The sequence below is a fragment of the Helianthus annuus genome, chromosome 11, assembly GCF_002127325.2.
Source record: "Helianthus annuus cultivar XRQ/B chromosome 11, HanXRQr2.0-SUNRISE, whole genome shotgun sequence".
In the NCBI taxonomy this organism is placed as follows: domain Eukaryota; kingdom Viridiplantae; phylum Streptophyta; class Magnoliopsida; order Asterales; family Asteraceae; genus Helianthus; species Helianthus annuus.
This window is the reverse complement of record NC_035443.2, coordinates 171,637,725-171,650,725: the sequence shown is the minus strand read 5'-3', so window position 1 is coordinate 171,650,725 and position 13,001 is coordinate 171,637,725. Positions and strand designations below refer to the sequence as shown.

The window sequence follows — 13,001 nt, the reverse complement described above, 5'->3', positions numbered from 1 at the left end:
AGGTTTGAATATGTTTTTAATTGCATATATTGAGTATAATCTTTGGCTAGAGTTCAGCCACTGATCTTGTCTCTTAGGCTGGACGGTATGGGCCGTCCTCAGCCCCGGCGACGCCACGTCCCCGGCGTCCCTCCACGCCGCCCCCCCTCCAGTCCCGTCCTCTTCGTCCTTTCTTCGCCGTTTGCGACGGACCAAACAGGTGGGCCCCCTTTCTTTCTTCTCGGCGCCGGATCCTTCACCCCATCCCGCCCCACCCGTCTTCATCCCCTCCCCATCTTCATCCGTCACCATACCCAGCGGCCTTATAGGTTTTAGTTATTGGAGAAGATGAATATTTGTTAGAATACATCCACTCAGTTTTATCTAGCTACCATATTGTGTTCTAACTAAAAAAGTATTTGTATTTTAGGTTGCTGGGCTATTGATGGGCTTGTTATTGTCGGGTTGCTGAGTAACGTGAAGTACACAAAAATGTCTAATATATGTAAAGTTGTTTTCTACGAGTTTTCACTTTTTGATGAATCGAGTTTGAGATGCTAATTATAGCCTAGACGCCCATCAATATGTGTTGAGTTTTTTATATAGCATATTATAAGAAACTAGTAAGATAACCCACGCTATGCGGTGGGAACTCCTTTGGCATCGATTTAAAAAAATTAAAAAAGAAAAGGTGGTGATATACCCAACAAATATGTATTACGCATTTTACATCGATCAAAAACTACATAAACGAATTTCAATACCAATAAAATACTCTATTCCAATGTGCGGATGAATTTTGATACCAATAAATCCGAAAACCTAACTGTATCCGTAACCAGCGAAAAAGCATACCCGTAAAAAAAATAAAATGATATCACATGCACCCGAAGTATCTGTAGGAAAAGCTCAACAAGGTCTCAACCATCATTTTTAAGGTAGAAAATTTCCTTGGAACTCATTACACTTCAAGAAAGTACATAAACCTCCATTGTTTTACTTTTCAATACACAAGAAAGTTATCTTATAAAAAAGTTACAACCAAATACACACTTGATGAAATGATGTATTTTGTTTGCCTTGTAGGAGTCATATTGTTTCTTGATAACACTGGCGCAAGACTTGCAATATGTTTTCCATCAATGGGCGTTTATCTTTTACTGGTTGCAGACAATTTGTAACAAGTTGAGCCAACATGAATGCTCCCTTTGGAGGATCATTACAACTATCCAGAAGCTGTGGGTCCATAATCATTCCCAAATTTGCCTCATGTGCTAGTAATGGAGTAGCCCATCTTACCAAATTTTGCTTTCCTTGTGGTCTGTTCCTGTCAAACACCTTCATTCCTGTTAGGATTTCCAGCAGTACCACTCCAAAAGAATAGATCTCACACTCCACTCCAAAACCTGCCAAAGTGACCATTGATTGGTCAGCCATTGACGCGTACACAACTACTTCCCCCTTTAGCTTGGACATAAGGAGTTGTGTAACCTATGATCATAAATTTTGAGTAAAAAACCTGTTGCAAAGCAAAACATACCCGGTTTGCCATGAGGTTCAATGTTAATATCCTCCAATATTACGTCTGCTTGGTAACGAAACCACTCAGGTGCGGAATAATGTGCATCCATTTCGAACGAGTATGAATCAAGAGCCAAAAATAGGTTTTCCACATCAAAATCCCAAAGTCGAGCATTATAGTCCTAAGAGGTATATAAAAGGATGTAAAATTGATGTTACAAAAGCAAAATGCAAGCATGTCAAAGAGCGTCTTATTTACCGCATCCACTGTTATACAAGTGGTCTTAAATTGGCTATACGCGGGATGTCCATTCTTATGCAAGAAAGAAAGGCCATTAGCTGCTCCTACTGCTATTTTCAGCCTTGCAGCCCAAGAAAGTGAAGTTGTACATGGCTCTGCATATATAGAGCATATACTTAATGCCTCAACGACTTAAATATAGACTAATTGTTTAGGACTACGACAGAAGGACTCGAAAGCGGCATCACATATGTTGGAACAAATTAACAATGTTTAATTCAATGTGAGGTTTATCAATATGTATCCCAAATGTGATATTGTGTTAGATGCATTTTTAGGCATATTTTAGCATATATTTCCATTGCATTTTATGCATTTAGACTATAGATATTGCATCATTTTGAGAAATACACACTTTTGTAGGATGGAATCTACTTTGGTTTGTTTCTGGTTGATTTTGTAGGCGTGGAGTAATTGCAAGTGCCGATAACAACAACGATTGATTATGGAGAAACAAAATAAAATTTTGAGTTTGTCTATGAACTCGAACTATTATAGAATTATATAATATAATTAAACATTCTGAACAGCGTGAGTGTTTGATTGTAATTGATACTTCTATCCGCAACCCGCACACTAAGATCCGAACGACGTGAGTTTAGAGTAGCGGGTTGGCTCTAACCGACGAACTGCGCTTGGTTAGACATTAGATAGAGTGGATGTCCAAACTGCGTGACATCTAGTATTGATACAAACTATTATTTAAAAATGATCATTGCACCATGACCGTTAATGATCGTAAGCCGAACCGAATCAAGAAATTGCCCTGGTGTTGAAAATTGAAATTAGCTTTTAACATTTGATTTTCACAACCACTTTAATTGACGTTTTTTATATAATTTTCGTTGTCATTAATTTTAAGATAAATCAACCCCCCCCCCTTTTAAAATAATTGTATCTGTGTTTTAAACGTTTTGGTATAATCTAGTTAATCAGTATCTATCCCTGAGGACACGAACTCTACTTCCACTCATACTAGTAGTTTTCTTTATTATTTTATTTGTTGGATTCGACACCCAACATATAGCAATGCTTAGAATTCTACGAATTTACAATTGGAAGATTTTATTACCTTCAAATAGAAGTTTATCTAAGCTTGGATTTAGCTCATAAACACAAGAAAGTTCATGCCCATTTAAGTAATATCCTAAGAGTTTGACAAGGTTGGGATGATTAAATTCTTCAGATTTGAGATCCAGCTGCAAATCAAAATTCAGTAGATTTATATGCTTGCTAAAACCAAAAAAAAATTCCTTCGACATTCATTCATTATAATTCAGTACTTTGATTGAAAAAACGTCTGTATTTCAAGTTACCTTAGATGTTCCAATATCCTTTATCACAACATACATAGCCAAACCAACACCAGCATCTGTCGGGGCATATGTCAATTCATCGACCCAACCTTTGTAAATGGGTTCATGTGAACATGTTGAGAACTCGTCTTTGAAATTATTTGTTGCTCTTACCAGTTCAGCATATGTCAAAGCTCTTAAACTTTGATTATTGGTTTTTCGAATATGCTGAGCACTGATGTTAGATTTGCTTCCATCTGCATGAGCCGGAATCAAGTCAGCTTTGCCTGTGAAAAAGTATCTTACCTTGTCAAAGAATTTCCCATCATCTTCTACACCAGAATCAATGATTTGTCTTTCTTCTGTCAGAATAGACTCAAGTTTGACTACAACCTCCGCCATTGTAGGCCGTCGTTTTGGTTGAATATGTAAGCATTGGACCGCTATGCTTGCAAATTCCTTCAAGCCTCTTTTTGAGACTTGTCCAATCAGTTTATGGTTAATAATATCATTGAGTTTTCCAGCTTTGAAGTGGTCTTGAGCCCATACTGCCAAACTCCATTGATCTTCATCAAGTGTTGGATCTACGGCTTGCTTCCCAGATAACACCTCAAAAAGGACAACCCCAAAGGCATAAACATCAGATTTTCTTGTCAATTTTCCGCTACAGAAGTAGCATGGATCCATATATCCAAATGTCCCTTTAACTAAAGTGCTCACATGAGTTTGTGTCTGATTTATTGCGCCCACTTTCGCCAATCCAAAGTCACTAATTTTAGCATCAAAGTTAGGATCCAACAAAATATTGGAAGTCTTCACATCTCGGTGTATCACTCCGTGTTGAGTTGACGTACCCGTGTGAAGGTAGTCTAATCCACGAGCAGCGCCTATACATATTTTTAGTCGTTGTAACCACGATAACTCTGTATCACGTCTCTTGAGATGTTTTTCAAGGGTCCCATTGGGCATAAACTCATAAGCTAAGACCATCTCTTTTCCTTCACTACAATAACCAATCAGCGGAACCAAATTACCATGCCGCAGTTTAGAAAGGATCTTAACTTCGGCCTCAAATTCATTCACTCCTTGGCTAGATGAAGAATTCAACCGCTTAATAGCAACTTCGTTTATTGATGACCCGAAGTTGCTTAGAGATTTATAGACCTTGCCGAACCCCCCACCGCCGATGACTAATGCCTGATCGAAGTTGTTGGTTGCCAATTGAACCTGTGCAAGTGTAAGACGTTGACATGTTTGGTCTGGCAGCATGGACTCCTTGATAGGTTCAGATAGCATCATTTTTCGATCCGTACGGGACTTGGAATCTGCAAAATTCTCTTTGATTACTCTGTAATGATACTTCAGATCTGCTGGCCTACGGATGTTTTTATTCAACTTCAAGTCTTCTCTGCTAGCAAGCGTTGACTTTTTGGTCTTCACCTAATTTCTTTTCTGGAGGTGCAGATGTCTTGCTGCCCTTGACTTTTAATAATAAGCCATTGGCCACCCATTATTTCTACTTCTAATAATATAAATATTTTCTTAATTTTTTATTCTGAAAATATATATTCTTTTATCTTTATTTTAATTTTTTTTTTGTCTTTTATAACTCTATCAACTCTAAAATTTAGTTTATAATCATCTTAATTTTTTAGTTCATATTCTTCGGTTTGAGTATCAAGCTAGACGTGCGCCTCTCTAAGAACATGGTCCAAGATATGAGAGCATGGAGGCGTACGTTTAAGATTAATTACTTTTAAGTTTTAAGGGATGGTACAGATGTGCCTTAGCTTTGGATTAGGGACTTAGATGTCCATACACTTTAGGTGGACTTTGCATATGATTGTAATTGTGCATGTCTATAAGTTATGTATTATGTTATACTTGTTCAATTCTTGTTTTTACCATCTTACTCTTTCATCACCCTTTTTTTCTTATCGGTAGCTTTTGATGTCTATTCATTTAGTTTTGTTTGTTTCCATTGTTTGGAGTCCTCTAGAATAACCTCTCTATCCTAGGGATGAAGGTAAGGTTTGTCTACATCCCACCCTTCCCAGACCCCAGCTATTTTTGGAATTTAATCGGCATGGTTGTTTTTGTATGTAAAAAAAGTGTTTTGAACCGTCTTATAAGAGGGGCTGGGTAAGCGGTGCAATCACCCGAGGCCCCGAATTTCCGGGCCCCGAAATTAAGAATAAAATTGCTTTTAATATATATATTTAAATTTTTGTTATATATTTTAAGTTTCTGTAAATATATTTTGTAAAAATATATATTTTAGGGCACGGTTGTCAACACCAGGGGCCCAAAGATTTTTTAGGATTCTGGGGACGGCCCTTGATTTGCCGACAATCGAACCGTCGTCGACTGATGAATTCGACGATCGTCACCTTGTCATGAACGTCGGCCACCAGTTCTACCTCTACATCTATTTCCAGAGCCATGATTTGGAGCCATACCAGATGATTATGCATATGGATAGAAATAATAACTTTTTAGATGAAAGTTATCAACTAAAAATGCTACAACCAAATACATACTTCATAAAATATTTACTATTACTTGTTTGTCTTTTGGGGGTCAAATCTGTTCTAAATAACACTCATGCAAGACTTGCAAGAGATATTCCATTGTTGGCATTCATCTTGTGTTGGTTGCATATAGTTTGAAAACGAGTTGAGCCAACATGAATGCTCCCTTCGTAGGATCATTATCATTTTGAGGCTGCGGGAGAATCATTTCCAGTTTTACCTCATGTGCTAGGACCAAATTTCGTTCTCCTTCAGGTCTATTCTAGTCAAATACTTTCATTTTTGTTAGCATTTCTAACTGGACCACTACAAAATAATATACGGATCTAACTTTTCACTGCAAAAACTATCAAACAAAACAAGCCAAGTCCTATCAGCATGAGGGCATAATTATGTTGATTGGTAAGGCGTTAACCTATGATCCTAAATTTTGAGAATATAACCGGTGGCGGAGCTTGACCAAAAGTTCTGCAAGGGCGGAAAGTCATGGGACCCAAAAATTTCTTTTTCCTATCGCTATGTTTCAGATTATATGTTTGGGTCGGCTATTCAATTCGGGTCAGGTCAAAAAATAATAACTCCAATTAAAACTAAATAATCTTCATTCAATTAAAGGACCTGTTCTTACATAAAAAAAAAAACTAAATTTGAACCCTCAAGTTTCATTTATATAAAAGCTAGTTTCAAATTTTATTTAAACTCGCTTCAAGTTTAAAAAGAATTATAAAAAATTACTAATAGCCCCATTCTTCACGTTTTTTTTTTTTTGGTGTACCTATTGGCACACCCATTTGCCTATCTACACACTTTAAAAGGTGTTTTTTGTCCTTATATGCACACCCTGCAGTGTCGAACTGTGGACAAAACGCGGCGTTTTGGTCCGGTTAACCAGAAAAAGACTGACGGGTTTCTGACGGGTCTGTTGACCGGACCAAAACGTCGAGCTTTGGCCGCGTTTTGGTCCTCTCAACCAGACAAAAGACTGACACCCTGTCTGGTTGCAGGACCAAAACGCGGCCAAAGCTTGACGTTTTGGTCCGGTCAACAGACCCGTCAGACACCCGTCAGTCTTTATCTAGTTAACCGGACCAAAACGTCACGTTTTGGCCACAGTTCGACACTGCGGGGTGTGCATATACCACCTTTTTGGGGTGACTATCTACACACCAAGTGTGTAGATAGTTTGGGCCTTTTTTTTAACTCAATACGAAAATATGCATAAACTTTTTGGGCAATAAACTTGGTAGGGGCAGGGAATTTTTAGTCATAATTGGCGGGAGGAGACCTATATAATTTTAAAAATTTCGGACGAAAATCAGAAAAATTACACTACTAACCGAAACATTGGTGGGGCGGGTACACCCCCTTGCCCCTTAAAAGTTCCCTTGCCCCTTAAAAGTTCCATCCCTGAATATAACCAACAAATCAGTTTCAAAGTTGAACATACCGGCGTCACCTAAATGCTTTCCTACGGACATACCTCCATGGCTCCATCTTAGGATTCATTGTTTGTTTTCCTTTTAGCAGTCATATTGTTTCATGATAACATTGACGCAAGACCTGCAATATTTTTTCCATCAAAGGGCGTTCATCTCGTACTGGTTGCAAACAATTTAAAACTAGTTCAGCCAACATGAATGCTTCCTTAGGATGATTATTATTATCCTGAAACTGTGGGTTCAAAATCACTCCCAAATTTACCTCATGTGCTAGCAATGGAATCGCCCATTCTACCAAATTTTGTTTTCCTTTTGGTCTGTTTGGGTCAAACACCTTCATCCCTGTAAGTATTTCCAGCAGTACCACTCCAAAAGAATAGATCTCACCCTTCAACATAAAACCTGCCAAAGACTGTCTTATTTACCGCATCCACTGTTATATAAGTGGTCTTAGATTCTCTATACGCTTGATGTCCCGTCTTATGCAAGAAAGACATGCCCTAAGCTGTTCCTAGTGCTATTTTCAGCCGTGCATCCCAAGAAAGTAGAGTTATGCCTGGCTCTGCATACATAGAGCATATAATTTATGCCTCAACGACTCTAAGATACTCGATTTACACAAGACTACAACAGAATGACTAAAAAGCAGAGTCACATGTGTTGGAACATATTAAGAAGGTTTGGTTTTAATGAGAGGTTCATCAACATGAATCCAAATTGTGATATTACAGTGGGCAGAACTCTCTAAAGTTACAACTAGAATATATCCAAACCTCCAAAAGAATTTTAGCTAAACTCGGACTTTGCTCATAAACACAAGATAGTTTGTGCTCATTCAAGTAGTATCCTAAAAGTTTGGCTAGGTTGGGATGATTGCATTGTTCAGAGTTGAGATCCGGCTGCACATAAAAAATCAGTAAATTCATAAGCTTGCACTAACCGAAAAGGCAAAAACAAAAAAGTGTTTTGAAATTCATTTCTTAAATCGGAAAAAGGTGCCCATTTCAAGTTGCCTTATTTGTTCCAATATGCCTAGTCCGGACGTACATAGCCAAACCAACACCAGGTTTTGTCGAGGCATATGTCAATTCATTGATCCAACCTTTGTAACTAGTTTCAATATTTGTGGAGAACTCCTTGTCATTGCACTTTTCTGTTGCACTTACCAATTCAGCATATGTGAAACCTCTTAAACTTATATTGCTAGTTTTCTGAATATACTGAGCACTGATCTGCATGAGCCGGCATCAAGTCAGCTTTTCGTGTTAACAAATATCTCACCTTGTTAAAGAATCTTCCATCATCAGCACCGGAACCAGCACTTGATTTGAGCTTGACCACAACCTCCGCCATTGTAGGGCGTTGTTTTGGATGACTATGTAAGCAGAGGACTGCTATGCTTACAAATTCTTTCAAGCCTTTTTTTGAGATTTGTTGTCACACCCCAACCGATGGCGAAATCATCGGGGCGCGGCACTGAGCGAATCAGATTGTCCAGAAGTTTCCACAACAACTATCATTACAAATTCAGTTAAGTGATACGTCCCATACCGTATCCCAAATAAATAAACAAGTTATCATAGAATACAACTAAACAAAGAGTACTGTTTCGACAACTCAGATTCACTTTATTACAAACCAAATGTTCAAGAGTACTGCCCAGAGTCATTAAGACTCATCCGGACAAGATCTACAGATAATTAATGCCATAGATGCTTGATCGAACAACTCCAACGGCTCCATGGCTATAGTTTATTCGCTTCTAGAGACCCCTAGGTAGGCTATGACCTACAACTGCTAGATGGGCTCTAAAGCCTTATTATTGCCTCGCTTTCCTAGCAAGTTATCACCTTAAACACCTGTCACATACGTTAAAATAAAGTCAATACATAAAATATAAAGGTGAGCACACAAGTTTAGTAATAGCATATAGAGTTCGAATAGTTTACGCATAACCAGACACGTACATAGAGGAAAACGATGCATGTTAATTATCGACATGGGACCATCGATACCAACGACTGCGGGTTGACCGTCCGAGACGGTTCACAATACATGATTACCACCGTAATCCATGCAAGTATTTGTCCTTAACAACCCCCGTGTGAACGGGTGCTGAGTCCAAACTATAGTACTATGTTGCTAAGGCAGGTAGATAGCATTCCACGTGTAAACATAATAAACAGCATTCATTTAGTCAAGTAGCACATGCAAATGGTCAGCGTTCAAATATTTGGTGTTTGATTATGATTTGATAGGTAGCGTATGTAACACCCAAAAAGTGCTAAAAGCAAAAAGGGATCGAGTATACTCACAGTGATTGATTGTGGATTGAAGGGAGCGCTGAGAGTAAGATTAGCCTGAATAGTTTGATAGCATAACGATAAGTAACGTGGAAAAGTAAACAAGTATGGGTGGATCGAATGGGCTGGTCGATCGAACGGCAGGTTCGATCGGACGGCCTGTTCGATCGGCTAGTATATCCGATTGGACAGTCCTGTTCGATCGGCCGGTTGGCTCGATCGGTTGGACCATTCGAGTGGATTGTTTCTTCCTCTGGTGTGTTTGTGTTAGAGGATTTGAACTTTTGAAGTTTTTGTTGCAGTATTTGAGAACACTGAAGTGTTCCTACCTTTCAAGTCGGTCGATCGAGCGGTTCGCTCGATCGGCTAGCTCACTCGATCGGCTAGCTCACTCGATCGGCTAGGAGTCTCAGGATTAGTTGTGAAAATGATTAAGTGTTGAAGCATAGTATCTCATGATCCGAAGAGCAATGTTTACCAATCGAGTGACACGTTCGATCGAACACTACTTCGTCAATACTATACCTCATGAAATTTTGAAAGTGTGGGACCCTGTGCTAGCCGATCGGCTGGCCCGGTCGATCGGCTGGCATGTCTGATCGGCTGGGCTGTTCGAACAGCCTAGCCGTTCGGCCATCATTTCTGACCTGGTCGGCCTTTCGTCTAACACTTGGCTGTCTGTTTATTTGTCATTCTTTCAAGGTAACTTGACAACGTGTTGAACTATGATAACCTCCGTTCCTACTTGTTTCCTTGGCTCGAACAGGAATCACCCAAGTCCGGCCGGTGAACGGTTCGGAATGTCGGTTTAGAGTTTAACCCGAAATCGGTGAACCTTGTTCATAGAACCCGAATCTTGAACCTTTTAACTATTTGAATGATTAGTTAGCCGGTTCAAGCTCTGTTTCTATCGGTTTGAAAGCATTGAGCATAAAAGAGTTGAAAGAAAGTTGGAAATCCCTCTTTCAATCTTTCACCTCATGAAAATGTTTAGATCTATGATGGATCTTAACTTGTTTATGTGGAAATCGGTTAGATCTAAGCTAATCATAGTGGAATGAGGCCAAAACATGATGTTCTTCAAGAACACCATGATGACATCACCCAAGAACACATAGATCTTGGTGATTTCACGGTTAGTATCCAAGTTTTGAAAGATAGAAAGGTGTAGAATCAAGTAATGATTAAGAACGTACAAGAATTAGAGTAAGAACTTACCGGGATTGAGAGAAATCTGAGAAAAGGTGAAGAAGATAGCTGGTTCGGTCAGAGCTTTCCAAAAATGGAAAGTATGATAGTGACAGCCCTATTTATAGGCTTCCAAAAGAGGAAAGTGGCAGCCGATCGGCTGAGAGCTCCGATCGAGTGGGCTGCTCGATCGGCTGGCAAGGTGCTAGCCGATCAGCTGGCCTGTTCGATCAGGATGCTTCCTGTTCGATCCGCCACCCACTTCGAGTATTTTGCGACGATTTTCGATGTTTCGATTTCGATGGACGATGATACGGATACGATAGAGTTCCTAGCCAAATTACTTTTAATCCCAACCACTATATCTAACATACAATCTTCGTTAAGTCACGTTTCGATGTCGGTTTCGATTTGAGTTTGATTGCCTTTCGAGTTTCGATTCGATTTTCGATTGATATGCTTGAATACCACACCAAACATAAAGTAAACAAGCACAAGTAACACATAAGACACACACACATGTATAACAATACCACAATTCGCATAATTCGAGTCTCGAGTTCGATGATTGTTAGATCAGTTTGCTTACTGATTAGGTTAACTTTATCGCATTGTTACTTCCTACTATTCACAGTCGTAGATCGGCTCGCGTTAAAACATATTCGATTACTTCGATTCTTGCTGATTACAACACTTAGTCCACATAATACAACTAACACACAAAATCGGCTATTTACAGTCAAAGAAAGTCTAAGTTGACTTGGACTTTGACTTTGACTTTGACATTCGAAAACACGGGGTGTTACAGCCTCCCCTTGTTTAGGGAATTTCATCCCGAAATTAGGCTCGAAGGCTACGCAACGCCGTGATTTACCAATTTGATGCTTCAGATCTATTTATTTAAACAACTGCGGGTACTTGGCCTTCATGTCGCTTTCGAGTTCCCAAGTGAACTCCGCGCCTCGTTTGCCTTCCCATCGGACCTTCACGATCGGGATGCGAGAGCGCCTGAGCTGCTTGGTTTGGCGATCCATGATTTCGACAGGCTTTTCCACGAAGTGTAACGTTTCGTTGACCTGAAGATCGTCGAGTTGTACGATTAGATCATGATCAGCAAGGCATTTTCAGAGGTTAGAGACGTGGAAAGTCGGGTGGACGTTACTGAGTTCCTCCGGTAATTCGAATCTGTAATTCGAATCTGTAGGCGACTTTTCCGACTTTTCCAGAATCTTTCCAGAATTCAAGGGGCTTGCGTCTTTTATCGGCGTAACTTTTCTGTCTGTTCCAAGCTTTTACCAAGTTGTCTCTTATCTGGTGGATTTTGTCAGTCGTTTCTTGTAGAATCTCGGGACCGGTTAGTTGCGAGTGACCGATCTCGTGCCACACAATAGGCGATCGACATCTTCTACCATACAAGGCCTCGAATGGTGCCATTTGAATGCTGGCATGATAGCTGTTATTGTACGAGAATTCCACCAATAGCAGGTGTTTGTTCCAACTGCCACTGAAATCTATAACACACGCTCGGAGCATGTCTTCAAGAGTACGGATCGTTCTTTCAGTCTGTCCGTTGGTTTGAGGGTGGAATGCAGTACTCAGATTAAGCGACGTACCAAGGGCCGCTTGAAACGTTTCCCACAATCGCGAAGTGAACCGAGCGTCGCGGTCTGAAATGATGTCACGAGGCATACCATGATTACGAATGATCTCGTTGGTGTAGATTTGGGCTAGTCGTTCCACCTTGTAGTCCTCTCGTATAGGCAAAAAGTGGGCTGACTTCGTTAGACGATCAACTATGACCCAAATACTATCGTGACCTGATGGCGTGGGCGGAAGCTTCGTTATGAAATCCATAGCTATACTCTCCCACTTCCATGTAGGTATCGGCGGTTGTTCGAGCAAGCCAGAAGGTCTTTGATGTTCAGCCTTGACTCTTGCACAAGTTAAACAGCTTCCAACGTACAGAGCGATATCCCTTTTCATACCCGGCCACCAGTACTTCTTATAACGAAGGTCCTGGTACATCTTGTCAGCACCGGGATGAATGGAGTATCGGGATTTGTGAGCTTCGTTCATGATAATCTTTCGCAAATTGGTCCGCTTAGGGATCTAGATTCGGTCCAGGCAATAGAATATCCCATCTGTTTTGCTTACTAACTGAGCTCCATCGTGATAGATCCTTTCTCTCTTCAATGTACGCTCGTTAAAGCAAGCATGTTGAGATTCTCGGATGAGGGTTTCGAGGTTGTGTTGTGCTTGGATGTTTCGAGTACTGAGCACGTAACTCTTTCTGCTGAGAGCGTTAGCAACCACATTCGCCTTGCCCGGGTGATAACGAATCTCACAGTCGTAATCATTGAGAAGTTCAACCCATCGGCGTTGACGCATATTAAGCTCTCTCTGATTAAAGATGTGTTGTAAACTCCTGTGATCAGTGTAGATTG

At 40.1% G+C, this 13,001-nt stretch overlaps 1 protein-coding gene across 1 annotated transcript; it reads right to left on the bottom strand.

Annotated features, from left to right (window-relative positions):
• Window positions 1-876: 876 nt before the first annotated feature.
• Window positions 877-4,573, bottom strand: LOC110868929 (vascular endothelial growth factor receptor 1). Its single transcript, XM_022118210.2, has 5 exons — window positions 3,118-4,573; window positions 2,874-3,000; window positions 1,760-1,896; window positions 1,520-1,682; window positions 877-1,385 (listed from the first exon to the last, which is right to left on the bottom strand). Exons 1-5 carry the CDS (start codon window positions 4,393-4,395, stop codon window positions 1,069-1,071), a joined length of 2,022 nt encoding a protein of 673 aa, XP_021973902.1. The 5' UTR covers window positions 4,396-4,573; the 3' UTR covers window positions 877-1,068.
• Window positions 4,574-13,001: the final 8,428 nt, after the last annotated feature.

Excerpts from the sequence above, each read along its gene's own strand:
- LOC110868929 (XM_022118210.2), bottom strand. The coding sequence starts at position 4,395 with ATGATGCTATCTGAACCTATCAAGGAGTCCATGCTGCCAGACCAAACA. Across the intron at positions 3,001-3,117 it reads AGGATATTGGAACATCTAAG|CTGGATCTCAAATCTGAAGA; the intron begins GTAACTTGAAAT and ends TTTGATTTGCAG. Across the intron at positions 1,683-1,759 it reads CTTGTATAACAGTGGATGCG|GACTATAATGCTCGACTTTG; the intron begins GTAAATAAGACG and ends TATACCTCTTAG.